The 25,076-nt window shown below is 45.3% G+C and overlaps 2 protein-coding genes across 15 annotated transcripts in view; one reads left to right on the forward strand and one right to left on the reverse strand.

Annotated features, from left to right (window-relative positions):
- The window catches only part of LOC146337741 (heat shock cognate 71 kDa protein-like), a 33,402-nt gene extending 23,252 nt beyond the window's left edge, over positions 1-10,150 (reverse strand). For 3 of the 10 annotated variants that reach the window (XM_084815200.1, XM_084815195.1, XM_084815201.1), the window contains exon 1: positions 649-823. Coding sequence is in view for 1 of the 10 variants with exons in the window: in XM_084815199.1 (XP_084671325.1) it covers positions 858-912 (55 nt within the window). In the remaining 9 variants the exon portion in view is untranslated. The other 7 variants (XM_084815198.1, XM_084815196.1, XM_084815204.1 and 4 more) reach the window with 6 other exon arrangements.
- Positions 10,151-10,265: 115 nt separating this feature from the next.
- LOC146337742 (interferon-inducible GTPase 5-like) lies at positions 10,266-21,293 on the forward strand. Of its 5 annotated transcripts, none has more exons than XM_084815206.1 (4): positions 10,266-11,003; positions 11,093-11,700; positions 13,095-13,223; positions 14,486-21,293. In XM_084815206.1, the coding sequence occupies exons 2-4, from the start codon at positions 11,561-11,563 to the stop codon at positions 15,720-15,722; spliced, it is 1,506 nt and encodes a 501-aa protein (XP_084671332.1). In that variant the 5' UTR covers positions 10,266-11,003; positions 11,093-11,560; the 3' UTR covers positions 15,723-21,293. The 5 variants fall into 5 exon arrangements, with proteins under 5 accessions (XP_084671332.1, XP_084671331.1, XP_084671333.1 ...); XM_084815205.1 differs by having other exon boundaries at positions 10,266-10,991; XM_084815207.1 differs by having other exon boundaries at positions 10,266-11,700; positions 14,489-21,293.
- The last annotated feature ends 3,783 nt before the right edge of the window (positions 21,294-25,076 follow it).

Here is a 25,076-nt window from a genome sequence, read left to right on the forward strand (position 1 = left end):
CAGGTTGAGGGCCGAGTCCCATAAAACACAACAGCGCTTCCTCCCCAACCAAGTGCGCACATACGAGGACTGATTTTGCAATCTGATCTCAAGCAAGCGCGCAAGTTAAACGAGCCCAGTAGGAACAGAACCCGCGCGGCGTCTTCCCCACCCCCTCCACGGTTTGGGGGGGAAGAGAAAGGACCCTAAAATCCCTGAAGCCTTCCACGCTTGCAAATCCAACGACCCGTTTCCAAGCCCACTAGATACCGGGATCCAGTCACGCCCCATACACCTTTTTTTTTTTTACTTCTCAGCCCAGACGCGTGGTTGCGCTACGCTCAGAGACACTCTTGCTCGAGATGAGCCCCGCCGTTCCAGGGGACAATCCGGGGTTCGGCTTGCAGCCCCTGTAACGATTCAGTGAAAAACGCGAGCGAGAAAAGCCGTGACAAGCAAAAGGCACGCAGCTCGCCTGAGGTGTAAGCGCAACCTCGCAAAGGACCTGCCGAGCCGCGGATCCCTCCAACTCAGGGAAACGGGGCGCTCTACTAGGATCTGTAGCGGGATCGTGCGGACCCCGCCCTCGTCTGGACGCACAAAAACAACTACGCAGTAGCAGCAACTTCGGCTCTTCCCGCTCCGCGCATGCATGCATGCAAAAGGTACCTTTTCGACAGCGCAGTCGCCTTCCTTTTTTGGAATAGCAAGTGTATATATATATATATATATATATAAATAATAATACTACCCCGTGCACCTGGGAAGCCTTTGCACGCGCGTCCCCTTAGCCCCCGCTCGCCCGACTTTATAGGTCCCACCGTCAACTGGCCCCTCCTCCCTTGGCCAGGACCTTCTCCCCCGCCCCGGGCACTGACACTTTGCAGAAGCTTCTCGATTTGGCTGCTTCTCTCGTCCAATCCGGCCCCGCATCGGCCTGTCTGTCGAAGGGGAGGGGGCGTGGCGTTCGGGAGAGGAGGATGGGGTCGAGCTCCAGCTGTCGCCATTCGTTGGTCTGGACGGGCTTGAGCCTCGCCTGGAACTTTCAAGAAGGGGAGGGGTCGCCGTGGCGCGCCCCGTTTACGCGGCGACGGGACCGGCACTCACTGAGACGCTATAAATACTTTTCTCGGTGGATGCGCTCTTCCTCGGGGAGCCATGGGCTCATGTTCTAATTTTACCCCGCAGGGGTGATTATTTTGGGAGAAAGGGCAGGTGTGGTACAAAAAGGACATGAGATGAGAGAGAGAGACAGAGAGAAAGAAAGAAAGAAAGAAAAAGAAGTGAAACTGACACAGGCATTGATAGATATAAAATGGGCTCGTTGTTCAATCTGTCTGAAATTTGGCAGATCCGGGCTAAAATAGACTTCCCTTTAAATGCATATTAGCAGCTATGTCTTCTTTTCATGTTTACTCTAGAATAGTGACAGGGGCTCCTAAAGGAAATCAACCCTGAGTGCTCACTGGAAGGACAGATACCGAAGCTGAAGTTCAAATATTTTGGCCACCTAATGCGAAGAGAAAACTCTCTGGAAAAGACCCTGATGCTGGGAAAGACTGAAGGCAAAAGGAGAAGGGGACGACAGAGGATGAGATGGCTAGATAGCATCACCAACGCAATGAATATGAACTTGAGCACGCTCCGGGAGAGAGCGCAGGACAGGAAGGCCTGGCGTGCTATGGTCCATGGGGTCACGAAGAGTCGGACACGACTGAACAAGCGACAGGGGCCCCTATCCAGAACTTAATCCCTCCCCATGCTGGGGTCCCTATCCAGATTGTAGCTGCCAAAAGACATTTAAAGTCATGTCTGTTTTGGCCCTCAGGTGCATGGAAAGGTAGCAGAATCTCTAAGAATGTCATGCCAACTGGATGGAAAACACTGATGTTACAAGCAGAAGAAGAGTAACTGGTTCTCCCATTGAAAACAATGCAAAGCTGAGAGAGAGAGGCTGCAGCCTATATATACCCTACACACAGTTTATTTTGGGAGAAACTCCATTAACGGGGAGGCGGGGGGGATTAAAGTTAGATAGCTGGAGAGGTGAAAGGTTTGGTGGTTAACTCTTGGACTGGTGTTACAGAAGTAGGATTAAAGCAGGACAGCGTTTGAACCTGTGAAGTGAAGATCTCTGAACATGTGCAGAGTGCCTGTCCTAAGTTGCATACTTAGGGTGCCAAAACACATGAGGTATTAGGGTGGGGTTGCTTCTTGTTGCTGGTCAAGGAGGGCAAAGCCACTGGAGATGATGAATCAGCACCTGGGCAGTGTTCATTATTAGAACGAGTTGTATTTCATTAAAATTGGTTAAATAAACTTAAAAGCATTACACTACCTTAGGGTTCTGCTGTGTTGCATTCACTTATGAAGGGACATGAGAGAAGTGGTGGATGGAGGGATATCTTATCTACTGTAATGGGTGAACAACACCATGGGGGAATTGGTGTGGCCAACTTTTTTTTAGTGCCCCTGCTGTTCTAAGAACAACTTGATCTATAGACTTCAGCACTTGATAAGCTTCTCTTCATGCTGAGGGCAGATTTTCCTGCTGATTTCTGCTCACCAACCAGCTGTTAAAGGCAGAGGAGTAGGCCATGATGTTTTTCTCATCAGCTGGCAATGCTATTCCCTAACAGCACAATCATGCCGGTGTACTCTAAAGTTAAGTCTAATAGTTCAATGGGGCATATTTCTTTGTAAATTTCTGTAGGGCTGCAGCCTAAGTGCTTAGATTCAGGCTGGATCATGACATTATTATTTTGATTTTTTGAATGGAAACTAAACATCTAAGAAAGGGGCTTAGAATATCCCCCTCATGGGGGGTGGAGACCAACATCTCCCCCTCCCATTTCTGTGTGTCTGAGGAAGACCAATTCTTCTGTGATAGTGGTGAATACTCAGTGGAAAATGGGACAAGTGATTTCATGGAGAAATTTTATTTTTCATTAACACCATTTATATCTGTTCATTTATTAATTGCATTTTACAGGCACTTTCATTGCACAAGTTTCTCTTTAGAGTTGCAGGGTCTGTTGATGCATTGATTTTTAAATCACCTACTAACCAAAGTTCTCTGGATTGATTTTTAAAACACCTGATAACCAAAGTTCTCTGGGCAGTGTACAGAAATTAAAAACATAATACAGAAAGTAGCAAGGTCGGATAGAAATAAGATAAAACAAGTCAGATAAAAACCTAGCTAAAAGCAGGAGCAGCACATATTAAAACCCAAAGTGAAACCAGTGGCAGAGAGAAAACCATGTGCAGATCTATAAGCACCAAAACAGTTCCTAAAATGTCTAGGAAAATAAAACTTGGTGCCGAAAAGAGCATAATGTAGGCACCAGGTCAGCTTCTTGTGGGAGGACATTCCACAGATGGGTTGCCACCACTTAATAGGCCTTACTTCTTGGGGCTACCTGCCTCTCCTCATTTGGCAGGGGCACCTGGAGACGGGCCTTAGGTGAGGATATGCTCCTTCAGGTCACCTGGCCCCAAGCTGTTTAGGGCTTTAAGGGCGCAATCCTATAGCCGCTAGACAGAGGCTAGATGGCCACAGCATTTTTCAGTTTCCGGGAACTGACCTCAGAGCCTGCGCTCTAAGGTCAGTTCCCAGAAAACCACCTCCCTGCTCTCGCCATCTCGTACACAGTGCGGTTCGGCCCCGGCTCTGCGCTCTGAAGAGCAGCAGGGACTTGGGGGGAAAGGGGGCATTCCTGGGGGCAGGGACGACGGAAGCGTTGTTACAATGCTTCCTGTGTGCTGTCCGGCCTCCCCCACCCCGCAGCACTGCGGCTAGAGAGCTGAAATCGTCTGTCTAGCTGGTAATGCAGGATGGCCAGAGCGCGGAGAAGATCCCCTCTGCACTCGGCCTGCCCTGCACAGTCAGTCGCCTCCGAGTTCGGAGGTGGCCGACCATCCCGATAGGATTGCTCCCTAAAAGGTTAAAAGCTGCACTTTGAATTGGGCCTGGAGACAGACTGGCGGGCCGTGAAGATGACAAAGTACCGGCATAATGTGATCATATCGACCAGTCCTCATTAACTGCCCTGTTTTGGACTAGCTGAAGTTTCTGGATTGTTTTCAAAGGCAGCCCCAGGTCTAACACATTGCAATAAGACACATTGCAGGCCGAGAGCTTCTGCTATTGGGCAGTATAGAAATAAATAAATAAAATAACCCAGGGAGGCTATCAGAGTGTGGATAACTATCCCAAGGTTATGTCTTGTCCAGATAGGGTTGTAGTGGTATATCAGCCTAAGGGGAAGTATTCTGAGTCACCTGTGCCTCTCGTGACAATGACGCATCAAGAACACCCCCGAACTATGCACATGATCAAACCTTTAAGTGATGTGCAGCCCCCTCCAGAACCCAGTAAACAGCACTCAGCTGGACAGATGATCCATTAATAAGCAGTATCTCCATCTTGTCTGGATGAAGTCGCAGTTTATTGGCCCTCATCCAGTCCATTATCCTACCCACATATTGGTTCAAAATGTCAACTGCCTCACTTGTATTAGATAAAAAGGAGAGGTAGACCTCAGTATCATCACATATTGGTGTCACCTCAGCCTACATTCCTGGATAACCTCTATAAATCTCTGTGGAACCCCATAGCATAACATCCATGGGGCAGAGCAACAGTCCGCCAGCACTACCTTCTGGAACTGACCACTCAAGCAGGAGCAGAACCACTGCGATACAGTGCCCTCACAGCCCAACACAGACAGCCTGTCCAGAAGAATACTACGGTTGATGGTATCAAAAGCTGCAGAGAGGTCCAAAAGAACCAACAGAATCACAATCCCCCTGTCCCTCTCTCAACATGAGTTATCTCACAGGATGACCAAAGAAGTTTCTGTTCCAAGACTAGGCCTGAAGCCAAACTGAAATGGATCCAGAAAAAAGATTGCTATTAAGACTAGCAGTATGTCTAGAGCAGCATTTCCGAAACTAATTTAGCCACAAAACACTTTATTCCCTAAAATATATTGATAGAACCCATAAATGCTAGGGGCTGGGGGGTCTGGAATATCCCTGGAACAACGGGGAGTTGGGGAAATTTTGGATCAAAGTCAAGGAAATTAAGTCTATTGTCATACCGAAAAATTGCTGCACAGAATGCTCAGAAGTGCATCTGATTTTTTGTTTAAGTTTTGGGGGGATGTTTTATATTTTACAAAGAACAAATAATAAAGAAGGCAAAACAAAGGGAAATTAACTGCATGGACAACTGTCCTTCCGACAGGCCTCAAAAATTAATTTACAGAGCCTAGAGCTGCCCCCAAACCTTAAACATTAATGTAGAGCCTAGAGCCCTAAAATTAATTTACAAAGCCTAGAGCTGCTCCCAAGCCCTTGCAGCTCTGCATTCTTAATTGAACCATCTATGAATTACTCGTCTATTAGGACTGAACTGTTAATTGCAGACCAACTTAGGTCTAAGATTCTGAATAATGGTTTGACAAGCATGTAAAATATTTGAATTAGAGTCTGGGATTCCTTGGCAAGGCAATTAAAAAGTAATGCTCTCCAGTATCTGAAAGACAGAAGAACCAGGTTGATTGACCAGCGTATTTTCCATTCCCCAAACTGAACTCTGTCCAAATTTTGGAAGGAACAAGGGGTTTAGGAGATCAATTGTTAGCAACAAGGGGAAGTGATCACTTTCAACCTTGTTGTCAACCTCAAAACTTCTATGTCAGGCAATAAGTTGACAGAAATTTCAATATATTCCATTGTACGGGCACCCCACCCAAGCCCGAAAAATTATGTTAGGAGCATAGCAACCTGCCATATACTGAGTCAGTCCATTGGTCCATCTATCCCAGTGCTGTTGACACAGACTGGCAGCGGCTCTCCAGGGCTTCAGGTGGGAATTTTTCCCTGGAGATGCCAGAGATGGAACCTGCGACCTTCTGTAGATGCTCTACTGCTGAGTCACAGCCCTTCCTCTACAGCTGCACCCAAGCTCTAAAAATTAATTTGCAGAGCCTAGAGCTGTGCCCAAGTATTAAAAATTAGTTTACAGAGCGTAGAACTGCACCCAAGTTGTAATTTTTGGGTGGGTAGGGGGAATTCCCAGTTTCTGGCTGATTCTGCTGTCTACTGAGGGTCTGGAAGGATTCAAGTTGGCTACCAGACTTACAGGCTGCCTCCTGTGATCTCCCTCCCCCTTTCACACACACACACACTCAGAAACAAAAATTAAACAAACACGTACAAATAAACGCAGACTCTGCTCAGACATCCGCTGCTGCTACCTACAGAAGACATGCACCAGACATTGCTTTCCGTGAGTCTATATCCGGAGTCTTGGCTCTGGCTGCATACACAGCCATCTGATACTGTGGCTGTTCTCTGATAGGGCCGTACGTTCTCAACATCGCCCATAATGGCTTGAGGAAGGGTGGTGGTTACTCTGTCTTCCTCATTGGCTTCAGCTTGCAGGAGCTTTGTGATAGCCATATTACAACAGCAGCTTTTACAGTATAAATACTGTTCAACTAAGTAGTTTTGATGCATGCATTATTTAACATTTACCATTTTAGAGGGACAATATTGCTAGCATCAACATTTTCTCACGGAACCCCTATTCACATTATCCGGAACGCAGCTCGGGAAACACTGGGGCAACCATTGGAGCCTCACTTGGCATATGTTAGCCTGTACTTTCCCATCATTGCACAAAAACAACATCCTTCAGTTGCTGCCTTCCTCCTTCGGACTCCATACTATGAAGCGATTTCAGGAAGTAGATTCCAACCTTTTTCACTTTTGCTTCCAATCTCCATCTCGCTTTGGAGAAAAAAGAGCTGGCCTCCAGACCTTTTGTTGTTTTGACCTTTCCTTACGAGTGTGAAAATATCTAAGGGCCAAACTGCATGTGCTTAAATTGCTTTTATTTGGGGGTGGGGGGGGGCGGGTGGAGGAGCAGCCACAGGGCCCCAATCCGGAACATGCTCCCGGCCCAAATCAGGGGCCCATGCCAGTTTCCTGCTGAGAACGGCCTTCTATCTGTCTTCGCTTGATAGTGCTGTTTGCAGTACGTGGCGCTTTTGGGTGGCAAACAGCAGACAAGAGGGAGGGAGTTTGCATGTTTGTTTAAACAAGTGAATGCTGTTTGGCCCCAAGCCTGGTATTATTCCTAGCATCCTAGCCTCAGAGATGCCCAATAAAGCAAAGTGGCCTTGATTCACCTCCTGTGACCTTCTCAGCTGGTGTAAACTGATACCATTCATTCCCCATTTGCACTCAAAGGGCTGCCCTCTCAGCGTGTGTGCGATCACTGGCACTAAAGTCAATGGGGGTGATACCAGTTTGCACCTACAGATAACATTCTAGATCCCCTCTCTGTCTTGCCTATTAACTGCAGTGACGAAAGAATCAGTAAATAAGATACAAAAAAGTTGTATCGTGTGCAATGTACGCCTGATTCTATGAACATGCACTCAGAAGAAAATCCGACGGAGTACAAAGCAGCTTTACTCAGACGTGGAGATGCAGTTAGATACCCATTATCGCTGGACTCAGAGGCAAACAGTGGGGGCAACATTTCTTACACAGCATCTTGAAAGGCAGAAATTAAACAGGGGAAGCTTTCCGAATGGCTGCATCTGCATGTGCGGAAAAGGATCATCTGATGTTTGTGTGTTCCAGGCTAAATGTTGTCAACTATTAAGGCAAATCGTGCTAAGTCTTTCTACAGGTTTAGCGAGGGCTGAATCCTCTACAGTCCACACGGGGTTGGATCCAGATTTAGTCACAGAACAGAGCCATTGAAATCAGTGGTATTTTAGTCAATACCAATCCTACTGGTTTTATGGGTCTACTCTAAGTCAGGGATCCAACCCATGGTTTGTAATATCTACAGGAGTAGTAGCCACATGTATGTGGTTTATATCTGAGCCCCACTCTGCTTTCTGAAGTCTAGTTTCCGTGGTTCAAAAATACACTCTAATAGGAAAAGGTAGGTGGAGTTCTAGTTTTCCCCACCTGACATATGGGGACTATATACTGCTATGCGGCAACTACTTACAGGGTTGTTGTAAAGATTATAACAAGATAATGCATGCAAACTGCTTTGAACACTGGGAAGTGGTATACAAATGTGAATTATTTTATATATTACATGTCTATACCACTCAATACCTGAAGCTGTCTGGGTGGTTCACAAAAGTTAAAACCATAAAATACAATAACATTATAAAACATAGTAAAACATTCTTAAAAGTTTAAAACTACAGTTTCAATCCAAAGTAAAAAGTCAGCAGCAGTATAAAAATACAATATCATTTTTTAAAAAATCAAAAACTGAAAGACTAAAATGCCAGGGAGAATAAAAAGAATCAATAACTATGATGACGGACCAGGTTAAGAGTTGGTCTTAACTCCTCTTTGAATGGGAACAGACCTGGAGGGAGCTGCTTCACACATTACATTTTCTTTTTTTGACTTAATTTTTTATTCTACTTTTTATCTTTATAAATGAAGTAAAGAATACCAACGACATAATCACCATCTACAGTTTCCAACATTACAGTGGAGGATACAGCAACAACCAAAAAAACAAAAGAAGGTAATATAAAAAGGAAAGAGAAGGGAAACACATTACATTTTCAAGTGTACCCTTTAAAAAAATGTTCAGTGCAGGCCTGAACAAAAATTGTAATGTGTGAATGTAACAGACCATGTATGTCATACAGAATTACAGATACATGCTGTAAGGAGCCCAAATTGGCTGCAGCCTGCAGCCCCTTCTTGTATGCACGCTCATTGCTCAGTAATGAACCCAGGTTTGCTGCCATGTACTGTGTGAAATGGATCCAGGCGACTTGAGCTGAGACTTGTATTTTGTGTATTGTGTGCCTGATCCTATATGTGCTCAGGGGTTAAGCCTGATGGAGTATAACTCAGCTTACTCACAAACTAATTATCGGGAATCTATATAAAAAAAAAAGTTCTCTGTCACATCCATGAGCTAGCAATTTGTTTCTGTGACAAGTTCAAGGTGTCCCAGCACTTATCTTAAAATCTGTGTACAGCGTGGGTCTGAGATACTCAAGGGAGTGCCTTCTCCCATATCTCCTCTCTCTCTATATCTATATCCACACACACGGAGATCATAGAATAGTAGGGCTGGAAGGGGTTCTGGATTCTGGAAGATCCAGAATTTGCAATTCATTGCAAATCCTTAGTACTGTAAAACTGGTGACAATGACTAAGGTTTTTAAAAATTTTGTTATAGGCCCAGGACTGGGATCATTTCCCACAAGAAATCCACCTGCAAGCCAATCCATGTCCACTCAGAAGAAAGTGCCATAGTTAAACCTGCAATCCTATACGCAGTCACCTGGAAGAAAGTCCCATTGAACTCACTGGGTTACTTCTGAACAGACATGTATAGAATCACAGTGCCAGCCTAAGTGAACCTTGACAAAGTTTTGCATTTGACTGCAGAATATTATAAATTGATGTTATATGTATGCCTTGCCTTTCTGCAATAGTCTAACAGCTGGCTAATGTAAAATGTGATAACATTTACGGTGCAATCCTGTGCATGTTTACTCAGATATCCCCCCCTTTCAATAACGTTTACTCCCAGGAAAGTGGGTGTATAGGATTGCAGCCGAAGATAGGTAGCAGCGTAATCCTGTGCAGCAGGTTTACTTGGAAGTCCCACTGTGTTCAGTGGCGCTTACTCCCAGGAAAGTGTGTATGGGTTTGCAATCTATTAGACCTGCAATTGCTGCCTGCCACTGGAAGTTATTTGATTGTTTTATGGATTTTGATTGTTTTATTGATTTATGTTGTCGACGACTCCCCCACTTAGGGGTTTTTACGAAAGGCAGTTTTAAAAATTGCTGAAATCAATAACAACAACAACTTTTCTGCAAATAATTGCAGCCCTACAGTGGTCCCATTACATTCAATGCTGCTCTTCTAGAGCAATTTCGGCTGCAATCCTATACACTCTTGCCTAGTGGGAGTCAGTCCCATTGAACTCAATGGGGCTTACTTCCGAGTAAACAAAACATATGTAGGCCCCTCCCTTCCATTGCGGAAAAACACACACAAAAGAAGCGCTTTACTCGCGTTTCCGGCAAACACGTTCCAATACCCTCCGCAGCCCCTCGGCCTGCCAGTCCAGGCGGAACAACCAATAGGAAAGGGAGGTGGCAGTCGATTATCCAATGAAAGGGAAGCTTTCCGATTCCTTAGGCTCCGCCCACTCAGTGATATGAGAGGCTTGTCACGTAGCCTGCTTTCTTTCCCCCCCCCGCTCCATCAGCGGCTCCTCTCGCGAGGCTTGGTGGTAACTATGGAGACGACTGCGCTAGGGGAGGCGGCCTCGGGGCCTAACCTAGACCTCTTGTGTTGTGCGAGTGTCTGTGGAGAAAGGATGGATGTGGGGAAAAGAGGGTGGCCCCGTGGGTGGTAAGGGCCGCGTTGGGGCAAAGTGCAGCCCAGGGCAACATGCGTATGTTTACTTGCAAGTAGGTCCCACTGAGTTCAATGGGATGTGCTGGCAAGTGAGCGTGTACGAAAATGGAGCCCTAAGAAGTAATGTGGTTAGAGTGGCCACTTATGAATCGGGGCCCCCCCCCCCGAGGAAGTCTATCAACTCGCCCAAACAGAGGGCACTGATTTGCATATGCTAATTTCTATGTATAGATGCAAATTGTATGGATGCGCAACCATTATTATGGTTCTTTTATCTTCAACTGGAGTTAGAATGGACAGCCCTTCAAACAGAAGACACGTTCAAAACAGAGGACAGTACTCCGGCAGCCCTTCAAATAGAGGTTGATCCTCTGTAAAAAGAGGACACGCAGCCACCCTAAAGTGCTCCTGGCTAAATTATTTCCAGAGGGGTAGCTGTGTTAGACTATTGCAGCAAAACTAATGAAAAGTCTGGTGGCACCTGCAAGACTATTCTGGCATAAGTTTTTGTGTACCTCATCAGATGCATGGAGTATTATGGGAAGATTCAAGATATACCGCATAAGGTGTGTGTGCGCGTGTGTGTCTCTTAATACTGTCTAAATTTAGATTATAAACTCCTTGCAGGCAGGGACTTGTCTTTTATTTTTGCTAATTAACTCTACAGCACCATGTATATAGATGCAACGCACCATGTAACAACAACTCCTTTTAATCGTGCGTTAAGATGATGAGTGCCGACAGGATTGCAGTCAAAATGGGGCCACTGAGAAAGAAGAGGAAGGTATCAGCATGCTCTGAAGTTCACATATTTTGGCCACCTAATGCAAAGAGAAAAGTCACTGGAAAAGGCCCTGATGCTGGGAAAGATTGAAGGCAAAAGGAGAAGGGGATGGCAGACGATGAGATGGCTAGATAGCATCACTGTTGCAATGACTATGAACTTGAGCATGCTCCGGGAGAGAGTGGAGGACAGGAAGGCCTGGCGTGCTATGGTCCATGGGGTCATGAAGAGTCGGACACGACTTAACGACTGAACAACAACAAGGTTTGCAATAGCACAAAATCTCTGCTAAAATATCTAAATAGACAATTCCGGACCCTTTCCTCCCGGGCAGCCCAGTGAGGACTGACCATGCTCAGTACCTATCCAATGTTCACTGTCAATTGGAAAAGAAAAACAAAATTGTGGAGGGGGATGACCAAGACTAAAATAGCATGCTGGACGAGGGCATGGCTGGCTGGAACCCTGAACAGGAGTACTCTGATTAGGAGGTGAGAATACATTGCAACATTTTTTTTTTGCAGGTCTCATTTGTAATAGTAGTAATAAATAATGTTGCCGGCTTGCTGCCTGATTGCTGTCAGTGGAAATATCACTGGGATCTTGCTTTAAAGCAATGTCTGCTCATGGTCAGGGATTTGGACAAAAGAGAGAGAGTCCAGGATGTTCAGCTGATGTTTCTGAATGGGATCTAATGGTTGGAAGATATCTCTAGAATGTTTGGAATAGCAGAGCTATCAGAGCAGGAACTGGACATATTCCTTGTGCCCCCCCCCCGCCCCCCCAGCAAAGGAGCGGTGGCTAATATGTGGTGTATGCATAGGAATGAACAAAAGATGAGTTTGTAGGACAGAAAAACAAAAGCAATGGGAGAGAGAGAGGCTAACACATCTTGGGGTACAGGATGCCTCTGCAGATCTGATTTGTAGTGGATTTGATGCCCAGTAAAAGTGCATGCTGTTTGCTTCCCCTTATGCTCTACCTGTAAATTTGTAAAAACTAAACACCCAAATATTATAAGAACTCCTTTAGTTTTCAGTGCTCTCTCCAAAGAAAACCAGACCCAGTTAATGCAGTCCTGGAAGCTTTTCACAGCTTGAGCAAGTGGAGAGAGTGTAAGCAATAATTCATAACTCCATTTTGTGTTCTGACTGGTAAGTGGAGATAAAACAAGATAATATTGGTAGTGGGCATGCACTGTTCTTTTGGCTTGAAAGGTGAGGTACCTGTGTAGTTCTCACCTAATACTGTTTGCTTTTTGTGGATGCAGTATTACTTTCATCTTGATTTTCATCTCTGCACCGATCTCACCGATTTCCCCGCCTCCCGACAACATCTTAGCATACCCTTTTGGGAAGGGATGAGCAGTTGCCTAAGGCCTCACACATACATATTTGGGGGTGGGGGGTCCAGGTGAGAGGAAAATTACATGGTATGCAATGAGAAAGGTCTTCTCAAATGAACATTCAGCCCCTGGGACCTCTCAGAGTCTCAAAAAGGGCCTGCATCTCAACATCAGTTCAATGGGTGGGTTCTCCCTTCACACTTTACCCCTTTTGATTAATTTCTCCTGCCTTCTTGAAAGCTTCACAACAATGGAAAGCGATCTAGCAAGCCACAAAGGTGTGTGTCACTTTCTCCCTTTCTTGGTTGGCTGAGCCTCCCTCGGAATACGCTTTGCAAAGGACAACACTTCCTGGATCCTGAGTGCCTCTTTTGTGAAGGCTTTCAGGCTGTGATGCGGGCCAGAAAGGGTGAATAATGGTAGCCAATCAGGATTAGCCCTGCATTTGTTCTTATTTTCATAAGATGTTACCATAGGCTGCTATTTTGTCAGGCTAACCAACCAACACGTTTCCTAACCAACATATTTCCTGCTTGGCAGCTCCACCTCCTTTTCATGTGATGGTTTCTTTTTCCTTTCCTCCTACAACCGATCGAAAGGACCCCCTCCATTATCTGCTGTTTTCTACTTTGCTGCTTCCCCATCAGAATTAATTTGGGAGTATACTCTGTGAGTATGGGGAGACTGCAAGGCTGGAGGGAAGGGAATTTTGTTTTGTTCTCTGGGGAATTCAGTAGTTATTGCTGACTACTGTTTTGTAACGTTTGTAGGTTGCTGATTTACTTTTGTAATTCTTTCTAGTTGAATTGATTTCCTTTCATTATTCTGTGGCTTTGAATGCTGTGTAAGTTGAAAAATTAACTCACAAACGTAATAAATAAGAATAAGAATGGCATCCTGCTGGTTCTGTTCCGGATTCTGGGAACTGTGGGTATTTATATGAAATGTGGCGTTAAAGCTGGAAGACTCAGATGGCCAGATGGAAAGATGGGTAGGGTCTAGTACCTTTAAGGGCTGATTTAAATAGATGGCAGGAAAGAAAGGAAAAAAAAAAACAGAAGGACTCCAATCACAGGGAAAGGAAGGAAAGACACCTCCAGGTGCACAAAAAAGTGTGTGTGTTTAAAAAAAAAGTCCAGCTTGTTTCTGAAATAAATTGCAGTAGTTTGCAGATATCAGCTTGAAATGTGTTGTTTCAGAAAGCCCCTGAGGAAGAACAACTGTTTGAAATGTATTGGGCTTAATAAATATATATTTCTTAAATAGCTGGCAATTGCACCACAACCTTTCTTAGTTTGGAACCTTGAAAACATAAGAAGAGCCCTGTTGGAGCAGATCAAAGGCCTATCTAGTCCAACATGCTGTTCACACAGTGGCCAACCAGATGTTTATGGGAAGCCCATAAACAGGACATGAGTGCAATAGCATCCAGCAACTGGTATTGAAAGGCATACTGCTTCTAATACTGGAGGTAATCTATAGCCACTATGACTAGTAACCTTGCCTGAGAAAGAGTGGAAGTTCTGATTTAAATGAAGCACTACTTCCACATTGGAAGTGATCTGCATAAAAACATAAGAAGAGCCTCCCTGGATCAGATCCATCTAGTCCAACATCCAGATCACAATAGCTTGACAAAGAGATACTGGCTGTATGGACAGACCCATAAACTGTGAAGAGTGAATTTTACCAAGTGTAGTTTTTCTTACCCATGTATTACAAACAGCACTGGCTAAAATTCCTTCTATACAACTAATGAAAGTTACAGAAGCCCTGTCCCATTTTTGCATCTGGCTCCTGATTTTGCTTATTATGAGCTCTGTAAGGAAACTGAGCCTCAGTGGTTAGTCACTGTCTTGCAGGAAACCAGAAAAGCTAGCAGATGTGAACAGAAAGAATCCTGATTACCTTCTTTTCTTTTGTACCTTTAGTAGAACATCCACCATGGAGATCCAGGAGATGGACCTCAGAGAGATGGGCTACATGATCCAGTCCCGTGTGGTCTTGGAGGTGTCCAGTCAGGTCCAGTCTCTCCTGGATTCACTGGAGACCACCGCTCTAGAGATTGCAGTGACAGGTGAATCTGGCGCTGGCAAGTCCACCTTCATCAATGCTCTGCTGGGGCTTAATGATGGTGACCCCCGTGCTGCCCCTACTGGCGTAATCGAGACCACAGCCTCTCCCACACCTTACCAGCATCCTCGCCTGCCCAGTGTCCGGCTTTGGGACTTGCCAGGCACTGGCACCCCATGCTTCCAAGCTGAGAAGTACCTGCAGCAGATGGGATTGGAGAGATATGACTTCTTCATCATCGTGGCATCGGAGCGGTTCCGGCAGAACCATGCCAAGCTGGCCCATGCTGTGGGCACCATGGGCAAGCGCTTCTACTTTGTCCGTTCCAAGGTGGACCAGGACTTGCGAGCTTCACAGCGACGAAGACCAACTCGTTTCCAGCAGGTTCAGGTGCTGCGGGAGATAGAGATGGACTGCATCCGCCAACTAAAGCAAGAAGGCCTGGATTCCCCCAAGGTCTTCCTGATCTCCAGCTTTGAATTGCACAGATTTGACTTCCAGCACTTGCAGGACACTTTGGCCGAAGAGCTGGAGGGCAATAAACGGCATGCCCTGCTGCTTTCTTTCCCCACTGTCACCGCTGTGGCTGTGCAAAAGAAGAAAGAGTCGCTACGCAAGCACATCTGGAAGAAGGCCTTGCTGGCGTGTGCTGTCTCAGCCTTGCCTTGCCTTCCTCTCCACCTCAACGTCCCCATGCTTATGAACACTCTAGACTCCTACCGCCGGAGTTTTGGCCTGGACGATGACTCTCTCAGGGCCTTGGCCATCACAGCCTCGAAGCCCCATGGTGAACTGAAAAATCAGGTGTGTTCAACATTAGGCAAAGATTTTTCGGAGAATGCCGTCCAGGCCATCCTGAGCCACGCTGCCATCTATGGGCAGGTGGCCGCCCGGTTGGTGAAGAACAAGGTGCCCTTTTTGGACAACTTACTAGCTGGGGGCCTCTCTTTTGTAGCCGCCTATTACCTGCTACATACTGCTCTGGATAGCTTTGCACAAGATGCCCAGAGAGTCCTAGAAAGAGCCTATAGTTTGGAGGCTGAGGTCCAGGGCTCCCTCTGCTACCCTCCAGAACCTGGATTCATCTATGATTGAGGATGAGCCAAGAAAGCCACCTAAGGGTGCTTGGTGATAATTGACAAAGCTCTATTTTATGCTTGTCAGGCTTCTATTTCCCATTCACTTGGTCCAGCTGGCCAGGAAAATGTACTAATACAGCATCCCACAACCTGGTGTCCTCTAGATGTCTTGGACCTCTACTCCCATTACTCCCAACCAGCATGGCTGATGGGACTTGCAGTCCAACACATCTGGAGGGCACCAGGTTGGGGAAGGCTGCACTAATACATCTCTGTGTGCTCCTCATGTTAACAGTTCCATCAGTGAATCCTGAGATAACTCCTTGGGAGAGGCCTTCAAAGAATAGTGCTACATAAATTGAAAAACATTCTCAGAATTTTGATTCGATGTAGTGGGATTGGATAGTAGTGGTTAAGATGCTGAACTGCAGAACGGAAGGTTGGCAGGACAGCAGTTCAAGACCCGAGTGCTGCGTGATGGAGTGAGCTCCCGTCTTCAGTCCCAGCTCCTGCCAACCTAGCAGTTCGAAAGCAAGAAACTGCAAGTAGATAAATAGGTACCACTTTGGCGGGAAAGGTAACAGTGTTCCGTGCACCTTGGTGTTCAGTCATGCCGGCCACATGACCACGGAAGTGTCTTCGGACAGCGCTGGCTCTTCGGCTTAGAAATGGAGATGAGCACCACACCCTAGAGTCGGACACGACTGGTTGGGGGCACCTTTACCTTTTTTCCCCCCTCTCTCCATTGTGGATGAAGTATGCAGTAGAATCAGTTACAAGAATCTTATGTACAGTGGCCCAGAAGAACATTTTGGACCCCTTCCATGACTGTAGAACAATGCAGACTTAGGTGCTGGCCTGTGTTATAGAGTGACTGAGGGCCAATCTGGACATGATGTTTGTCACCTAGTTTGCCCTTGGGTGGTTGTTGGGGGTTTTCCACAGAGAGCCAGTGCAGGGGGACTGAGCTCAATTAGGACTGTGGTATTGGGGGTGGCAAGAATATACGGAAGATCTGTATAGGAAGGATTAGGGGTAGATTTGATGGTGTGGTCAGTGAGTTAGAGCCAGACACCCTGAAGAGTGAGGTTGAATGGGCCTTAAGAAGCATTGCTAATAACAAGGCAGCAGGAGATGATGGTATCCCAGCTGAACTGTTTAAAATCTTGCAAGATGATGCTGTCAAGGTGATGCATGCCATATGCCAGCAAATTTGGAAAATACAAGAATGGCCAACAGATTGGAAAGAATCAACTTATATCCCCATACCAAAAAAGGGAAGCACCACAGAATGTCCAAACTATTGAACAGTGGCACTTATTTCACATGCCAGTAAGGTAATGCTCAAGATCTTGCAAGGTAGACTCCAGCAATTCATGGAACGAGAATTGCCAGATGTATAAGCTGGGTTTAGAAAAGGCAGCGGAACTAGAGACCAAATTGCCAATATCCGCTGGATAATGGAGAAAGCCAGGGAGTTTCAGAAAAAAACATGTTTCCGTTTTACGGACTATTCTAAAGCCTTTGACTGTGTGGATCATAACAAATTGTGGCAAGTTCTTGGTGGTATGAGGATACCATCTTGTCTGCCTCCTGAGGAATCCGTATAATGACCAAGTAGCAACAGTAAGAACAGACCACGGAACAACGGACTGGTTTAAGATTGGGAAAGGAGTATGGCAGGGTTGTATACTCTCACCCTACCTATTCAACCTGTACGCAGAACACATCATGCGACGTGCTGGGCTTGATGAAGCCAAGGCTGGAGTTAAAATCGCTGGAAGAAACATTAACAATCTCAGATATGCAGATGATACCACTTTGATGGCTGAAAGCGAGGAGGAGCTGAGGAACCTCATGACGAATGTGAAAGAAGAAAGTGCAAAAGCTGGGTCGCAGTTAAACTTAAAAAACCCCAAGATTATGGCAACCAGCTTGATTGATAACTGGCAAATAGAGGGAGAAAATGTGGAGGCAGTGACAGACTCTGTCTTTCTAGGCACAAAGATTACTGCAGATGCTGACTGCAGCCAGGAAATCAGAAGACGTTTACTTCTTGAGAGGAGAGCAATGACAAATCTTGATAAAATAGTTAAGAGCGGAGACATCACACTGATAACAGCGGTCCACATAGTTAAAGCAGTGGTATTCCCCGTAGTAACCTATGGCTGCGAGAGCTGGACCATAAGGAAGGCTGAGCAAAGGAAGATATATGCTTTTGAACTGTGGACTGCAAGAAGATCAAACCAGTCCATACTCCAGGAAATAAAGCCAGACTGCTCACTTGAGGGAATGATATTAAAGGCAAAACTGAAGTATTTTGGCCACATCATGAGAAGACAGGATACCCTGGAGAAGATGCTGATGCTAGGGAAAGTGGAAGGCAAAAGGAAGAGGGGCTGGCCAAGGGCAAGATGGATGGATGATATTCTGGAGGTGACGAACTCGACCTTGGGGGAGCTGGGGGTGGCGACAGCCAACAGGAAGCTTTGGCGTGGGCTGGTCCATGAAGTCACGAAGAGTCAGAAGCGACTGACCAAATAAACAACAACAGTGGGGGTGGTGGGGGGCTTTAATCCTTTGCCCGCATTGTGGTCCCAGTCAGAATTCTTGAGCTTTCCTCTTATTGTGAAGAGCAGGTGTGTGTGTGTGTGTCGGGGGGGGGGGGGAGAGTGAATCTCTGGGAGAGGTTAAAAGCTCCCTTCCCCATGTCACAGCCCCAACGTGGCTCCTTGCTCCACATACACCAGCTGTTTGTGAAAGAAAGCAACAACAGCTACACAAAGGCCCTGATGGGTATAAAGGACATATCAAACTGCCTGGAAACATCTCCCTGTGCTGGTCATTGCATGTGGATGTAGAAAAGCACCATATACATTTTTGCAGGATATCTCCTTGCCCAGTGGCAACTTTGGGGGGGGAAATGATAATTTACAGGGACTACACTTACTTCTGATACTGTTCTAAATGGTTTTAACAGAAAGGAATTGATTGGGAGTGAGGCCATCCAAAAGGGCTGCAGCCAGGTATGTGAAGATGGTGGCATGGCTGGCCTAGCCGCAGGGTTTTCATTGAGTGAAATAGGGAGGAGAAGGAGGCCTCTAAGTGGAATGCTGCCAGGCTCCTTCTCCTGCCAGTGGAGTGTGATGCAATTGCTATGAAAATGCAGACCTCAAATCCATCTTTTGAGGTCCATAACTCCTATACGCTCAATTGCTTCATCTTAGCAGGGATCACATTGTGACATCCTGAATCTGAGGCGGCATTTTTAATGAGCAGGATCATAAATAAAAGCTCATGTGAGTGGAAGTATTAATGCTGTTAATTGCTATTAATTAATTAATAGCAGAGGGAGCTATTAATGGAAGACTGGAGTGCTACTTCAGGGGGAAAAAAATGCCAGCACACCTTGATCATGGATGCAGGCAGGCACTGCAGTTTTCCTCTGACGTTCTGCTCATACGAGTAGATAACCTGTGGGCTGTTACCTTCATGTGCCAGTTCCTATAATGTATTGACCAGCTTCTGTGCTTTTTAAAGATAAGTTTATATTTTATAACTAACACTTTTGGTATCTGAGAAATAATGCAGGATAATCCTAACTTGACTAACAAGAAAATATGCCTCATATATATTTCCAAAGTAAAGGATGTTTGTGTTCAATAAAATGTTTATTCTTCCAAATCTGTTGACTTTGTGACCTGTTCATTGGGTCCAGAAGGGCAGGATCTCAAGTAGGCCCTTAAGAAGTAAAAGAAAGATAGCAGTTTAAATGGGGACCATTAGAAAATTGAACCTATTATACAGGCATTGCCTAGGTCACATAGGGCAAATTGATAACTGGAGAGCTGAATGGGTCAGTTCACAGCAGTTTTATCTGGCAGCTATACCAAAAATATTTTCAAGGTGTAAGAAATTTCTGTTATTCTATACGTGCTATGCCTGAGAACATATGCTACATACTATGAAGTGTGCTAGATTTGACCAACTTTATTAGGAAGCTGAACATTCTTTGGACCATTGTCTGGAGATGACAGAAGTTGGCCATCCGTTTCCTAGGACATAGATGGCCAGCTGTGGCACCAATGGCACAGGTTTGTGGCACCCCCTGGACAGAACCCAGTGCAACTGCAGACACACAACTCTGCGGGATTATGGCATAAAGTCAGCCCTGAGCCTCTTGTGCATGTTTCTCCAGAACTCTTACTCAGTAGGTTGGAAACAAAGGCATGCCAAGGTATGAAGGATAATGGGGTGGGAGAATTGCATAGGTACAACCATACATATTAGAATGGAACTATCACAGGTTTACAGATAGCACGGTTTATTAAAAACTGGCTAGTCGTGTCTGAATCCATCCTCACAAACTTTTTTTAAAAAAAATCAGCTATAAACAACAAATAGAACCCATAGTTTGTTGTTGGCTTATGAAGTCTGGCTTGTTTAAACCATGGTTTGTCATGATGTCTGAACCCAGAATCATGGCTTATTCCTGGCCTGGTTGTGCTGCTGTCTGCCATGAAACAGGTGCTCAGAAAGAACAGCCCCCAAACCAAAGCTGGCAAAATGGGCCAGAGAGAAACAAATGAGAAACAGAAAAGAAGCTATGAGTTGTTTGCTTGTCTGCAAGACAATAATGGCTAAAGGAACAAGCCATGGTTAACATAACCCATGGCTTAGTGTTACATATGAACGCAGCCTTTCTGTACCTGAGTTGTAGCACACTTGCTACCACTGACCTAGAACAACTTTTGCCACTCAGGTGGCAAAATGGACTTCACTTGGACCTCAGGAACTGAGCCTTTCCCAGGAGGAAGAGGAGCAGAAGATGGCAAAGGAGCCAGGGAAGAGGGATGGCAGTGTATTGCCTGTTGAATCTTCCATATTAATTTGTGCTCCACATCGGTGTTATGGATATAACAAGTTATTAAGCAGGGTCCTGTACAGCTCCTTGATGGGGCTCTTTACATAAATTGCAGCAAAGTTCCTCCTAATCTGGAGAAAAGAGAGGGAACAGGAAGCCTGGGCTCTACTTAAGGGGACAGTGCACAGTTAATTCACTATGACCGAACAGAATGCAAACAGGACATTTTAGGGGTGGGTTAAAAAGAGAACCAAGAGCAGCAGTTGTGTTTTGAAGGGGGATGGATTAACAAGGGGCTCCTGTTAGCTTGACATCTTCAGTGATATTCTGTGTAAGTGTTGGGGAAAGGCTGGTACATGACATCTTTGATGTCAACTGGTTAAGAAGGTAAGAATGTAAGATCCCTGCTGGATCAGACCAAAGGTCCATCTAGTCCAGCATTCTGTTCACACAGTGGCCAACTAGCTGCCCACAGAAAACCCACAAGCAGGACATGAGTGCAACAGCACCCTCCCACCCATGTTCCCCAGCAACTGGTGTACATAGGCATACCGTCTCTGATACTGGAAGTAGCATAGAGCCATCAGGACTAGTAGCCATTGATAGCATTTTCCTCCAGGAATTTGTCCAGCCCCCTTTCAAAGCCATCCAAATTGGTGGCCATCACTACATCCTGTGGTAGTGAATTCCATGGCTTACCTATGTGCTGTGTGAAGAAGTACTTCCTTTTATCTGTCCCAAATCTGGTTAAAAGTGAAACTGAAAGTTGGTTCTGCCTTGCTTGCAGCTGCTAAATAGGCTGAAACAGAAGCCTCAGCACTTTCCTCATTCTGTGCAGAAGCTAATCTCCATTTTGAGGAAATCTGCAGCAAAAAGTGGTTCTGTTTCAGGCTTTGGAGATCACTGCTGTCAAAGGCAACCCTTTAGAACCAGATTTGTATGAGGGCTTCTTTGCCTTGTCCTATAGCATCGTAATTCTCTCTTATTTCTGATGTTCAGGCTGTTGAGGGCGGTTGTTTATGTAGCCAAATTGGCACCACCCCAAAAGAGGAAATTATCAGCTGACTTGGTGGAGTCCTGATGTTTGCAGAAGTACAAACAAAACAAACAAACAAACAAAAAACAACTCTACCTCCCACCCCCAGCAGCCCAGTGAGTACTGAACATGCTCAGTGGCTGTGTGGAATGCTAACTGAATGGTAGGGGCGGTGGCATGTAGACAGAAAGCTGGGTGGGGTGAGAATGGAATGGAGTGGCTGGAATCCTGAATAGCTGGACTCCATGCTGCAACTTTTTGTTGCAGGCTCCAATTGTTTTAGCTACAGGGAAGGCACATATTTCTACAATGGACATAAACATTAGCGTCAGTGAAAAGAGAAGAAAAAGGTTGCCCAATCCTGTCTGTAACTTTCTATAAAAGTTTATTTTACCTCAAATGGTCAGATGGATGCAAGGGCTTCTTCTAGGACTCACTAGATGGCACTCTGCCCTTCCTATTTGCTACCAGTGCAAAGCATTTAGTTAATCACCAGGGGACGCTATGCCACCAACCACCTAAATCCAATAACTGTAAATTCCAACCAAAGCGGCTTGGAACCTGTCTTTACAAGAACGGAGTTAGCACAGGATGTGGATTGAAATGCCTGTGAAGATATTTAAGCGCTGCCTATCACCTCAGCATTGCAAGCTGAACAGATACTCGCTTTGGAATGTTGGATTCCGGAGCAAGCGCCAGTCATGAATAACATGAACACGGGCAGCTAATACAAAAGGGCACAACTCTGCCATGACGTACTACATGCCTGCACAAGGGTGGATTGATCCTAAGTCACCGGGGATATGTGTACAGACAGATGGACGAGGGAGCGGGGAGGCCATTTTAAATCATTGATTTAAAATAGGTTTCTCATTGGTTCTTCATATATTTCCTAAACAATGAAGCATATTAATTTGATCCATCTACCCACTAAAAACATGCCCATTTTCAACCAAATAGAGCATTTATGCTCTGGTATGCTGCTTCTTAGGGATTGTCAAGGTCCAGCCATGGTCAAACTGGATTGACTCAGATTGAGCTGACCTGTCCGCCGCCCTCTAAATCAGGAAATTGTTCTGCTTCATCTGAGCCAATCTAAATAAGGTTTCAAACTCCATTTCACCACCAATTGTGTGTGCAGCAGTAGCTGACCTTTAACAGCTTCCCACCCATTTGCCTGCCAACTTCTGTTCTGTTGGTAGGTGCGGAGGAGAGACGTCTCTCCTGGTGCCTAGAGTGCTGCCATGCAGTGCATCAAGTGCAAGTAAAGTTGGGGCAGTATCCAAGCATGGCTGACCGCTGCTTCCGTCCCACAAGTGGTGTCCACCGCTTGTGTAATGGGGATTTAGAACTTCCTTTCGGAAGCCCTGAAATGAGCAGAAACGACCATTTCTGGTTCAGGAAAGGTTGATGGAACTCCCTTATGTGAGCTGTGCCGACCTGCCCCATTCCCGAAACAAGCATTTCCGCTTGTTTCTGGTTCCTAGAGGAAACGATAAAACCCCATTGCATGAGTGATGGGTGTCTCTTGAGGAATGGAATTAGTAGTGGCCCTTGCTTTAATGACAGAGCATAACAATAGGTGTATCCCACCTCCTAGGATACATCTCCAACAGGTGTATCCCAGCTTCAAGGAGAAGCTGAACAGCCATCTGTCAGGGATGCTTTGACTTGGATTCCTGCATTGAGCATGGGGTTGGACTCGATGGTCTTATAGGCCCCTTCCAACCCTACTTTTCTATGAGTCTATGATCCTTCCAAATGACTTTCTCCAGCGGCCACTAACTTCACCCAATATCCAGCCCTGGTAGCCAGTCAGTCCTCCAATAATTTTTCTGTTACAAGGGGGAAGGATTAAATTGGGAGAATGATAGTTGGGAGAAAGTGTAACCCCCCCCCCAGTGGCTACAATCCTATTTAAGAGACCCTGGTGGCTGCTTTTAAAAAGATAGAAATGGCAGCAGAGTTGTAGTGATAGGGAGGCAAACAGAGGCAGTATACCTCCCCAATTCTGCCTCTTCATATGCTTTTTCTTCTGAGTAACTAAAAACTAGGGATGTGCACGGACCCCCGATCTGCTTCGGATGCCACTTCGGACCATCCAAAGCAACCCCGATCTGCCTTGGACTGATTGGGACCCCTTCCAATCTGACTCGGATCCGAATCCGAAGTGAGATTCGGAAAAACGGATCATGCCTTTTGGGCGTTTTCCCATTGACTTGCATGGGAAAACACAAACGGTCATATGGATGAATATATTTTATTTCGATCCAAGACCAGTGCATAAATAATAACAAACATACAAAACTCATGCTGTCAGGCCACATAACCACAAGATAACACGATTAAAAACATACAATCCCAATATAAAAAAAATTATTATGACATTAAAATAATATTTATTTTGTCAACACCCTCTGGCAAGTGATAGCAGCTGCACAAAAACTGGCCACTTTTGCTCTTACATGGGGATTCTGAGCAGATAAAAAAAATATGATAAATAAGATAAAACAGATCTTCCAGGGATTTGTTGTAAAATCAGGGTAATAAAAGTACATCGAAGATCACGATAAGAAGAACAATAAAATAAAACGTGTCCAACTGTCCCCACTTCCCCCACTTCACAAAGGCATAAGTGTTCTTGATATGGGACCCTCATAAATCTTCCTTCCAAGATGGCAAAACATTGAATCTGGCCAATGTAAAAGCCTTTCTGAATTTGGGAATAATCAGATTTGACAAATAATTTGCGGGCAAGAGTGCCCTCCCATTGTCCCTGAAATCAGGGTATAGTATGGCCAAAACTAAACGCTTTTGCAATTCAGTATTCCAAATTCGCTGATGGATAGTAACTCTGGCTTTTTCGTATCTGAGAGCTACAAGGGCATTAGGGGAGAATCCCAGATTTCGTAACTTCTCATTAAATGTCCTTACCCTTTTTGTCTGAAAGGCATCAGTTAAAGTTAATGGGGCCAATCCCACAGGAAAGAAAATCATCTTCAACCAAAGATTATTTTATAAACCCATGCACGAGCTTCTATAGAAATTTGCCCTGCCTCTAATAATAAAATTACATTGGGCACACAACTTGGGACTCCAAATATGGCTCTTAAAAATTTGTGTTGTTGTTTATTCGGTCAGTTGATTCCGACTCTTCGTGACTTAAAAATTTAGTTTGTATGATTTCAAATGGGGCATAATTGCCATAAGCACATATCTGTGAACCATACAGCATCTGAGCTATGGCCTTGGCTGTAAATACCTGAATGGCTGATGGGATATGCTGTCCCCCTTTGGTGTAAAAAAAGCGAAGGAGTGCCTTTATACTCCTCTGGGCATTATCTATAGCATTGGTTATTTGAGTTCTCCAAGAGCTGGATGAATGGAAAGTTAGACCCAGATATCTATACGTTGCAACCTCTTCAATAGGGTGCTCATTTATCTGGTATCTGTGTTTGATTCTTCTCTTG

This window comes from Heloderma suspectum, chromosome 10 (assembly GCF_057233095.1).
Source record: "Heloderma suspectum isolate Gila_16-S chromosome 10, 16-S_ref, whole genome shotgun sequence".
NCBI classification, from domain to species: Eukaryota; Metazoa; Chordata; class Lepidosauria; order Squamata; family Helodermatidae; genus Heloderma; species Heloderma suspectum.

Bases quoted from the DNA above. Each gene is read 5' to 3' on its own strand.
- LOC146337742 (XM_084815206.1), top strand. From the start codon at position 11,561: ATGCTCAGTACCTATCCAATGTTCACTGTCAATTGGAAAAGAAAAACA. The intron at 11,701-13,094 runs GTGAGAATACAT...CCTGCTTGGCAG, and splicing joins AGGAGTACTCTGATTAGGAG to CTCCACCTCCTTTTCATGTG. The intron at 13,224-14,485 runs GTGAGTATGGGG...TTGTACCTTTAG, and splicing joins TTAATTTGGGAGTATACTCT to TAGAACATCCACCATGGAGA.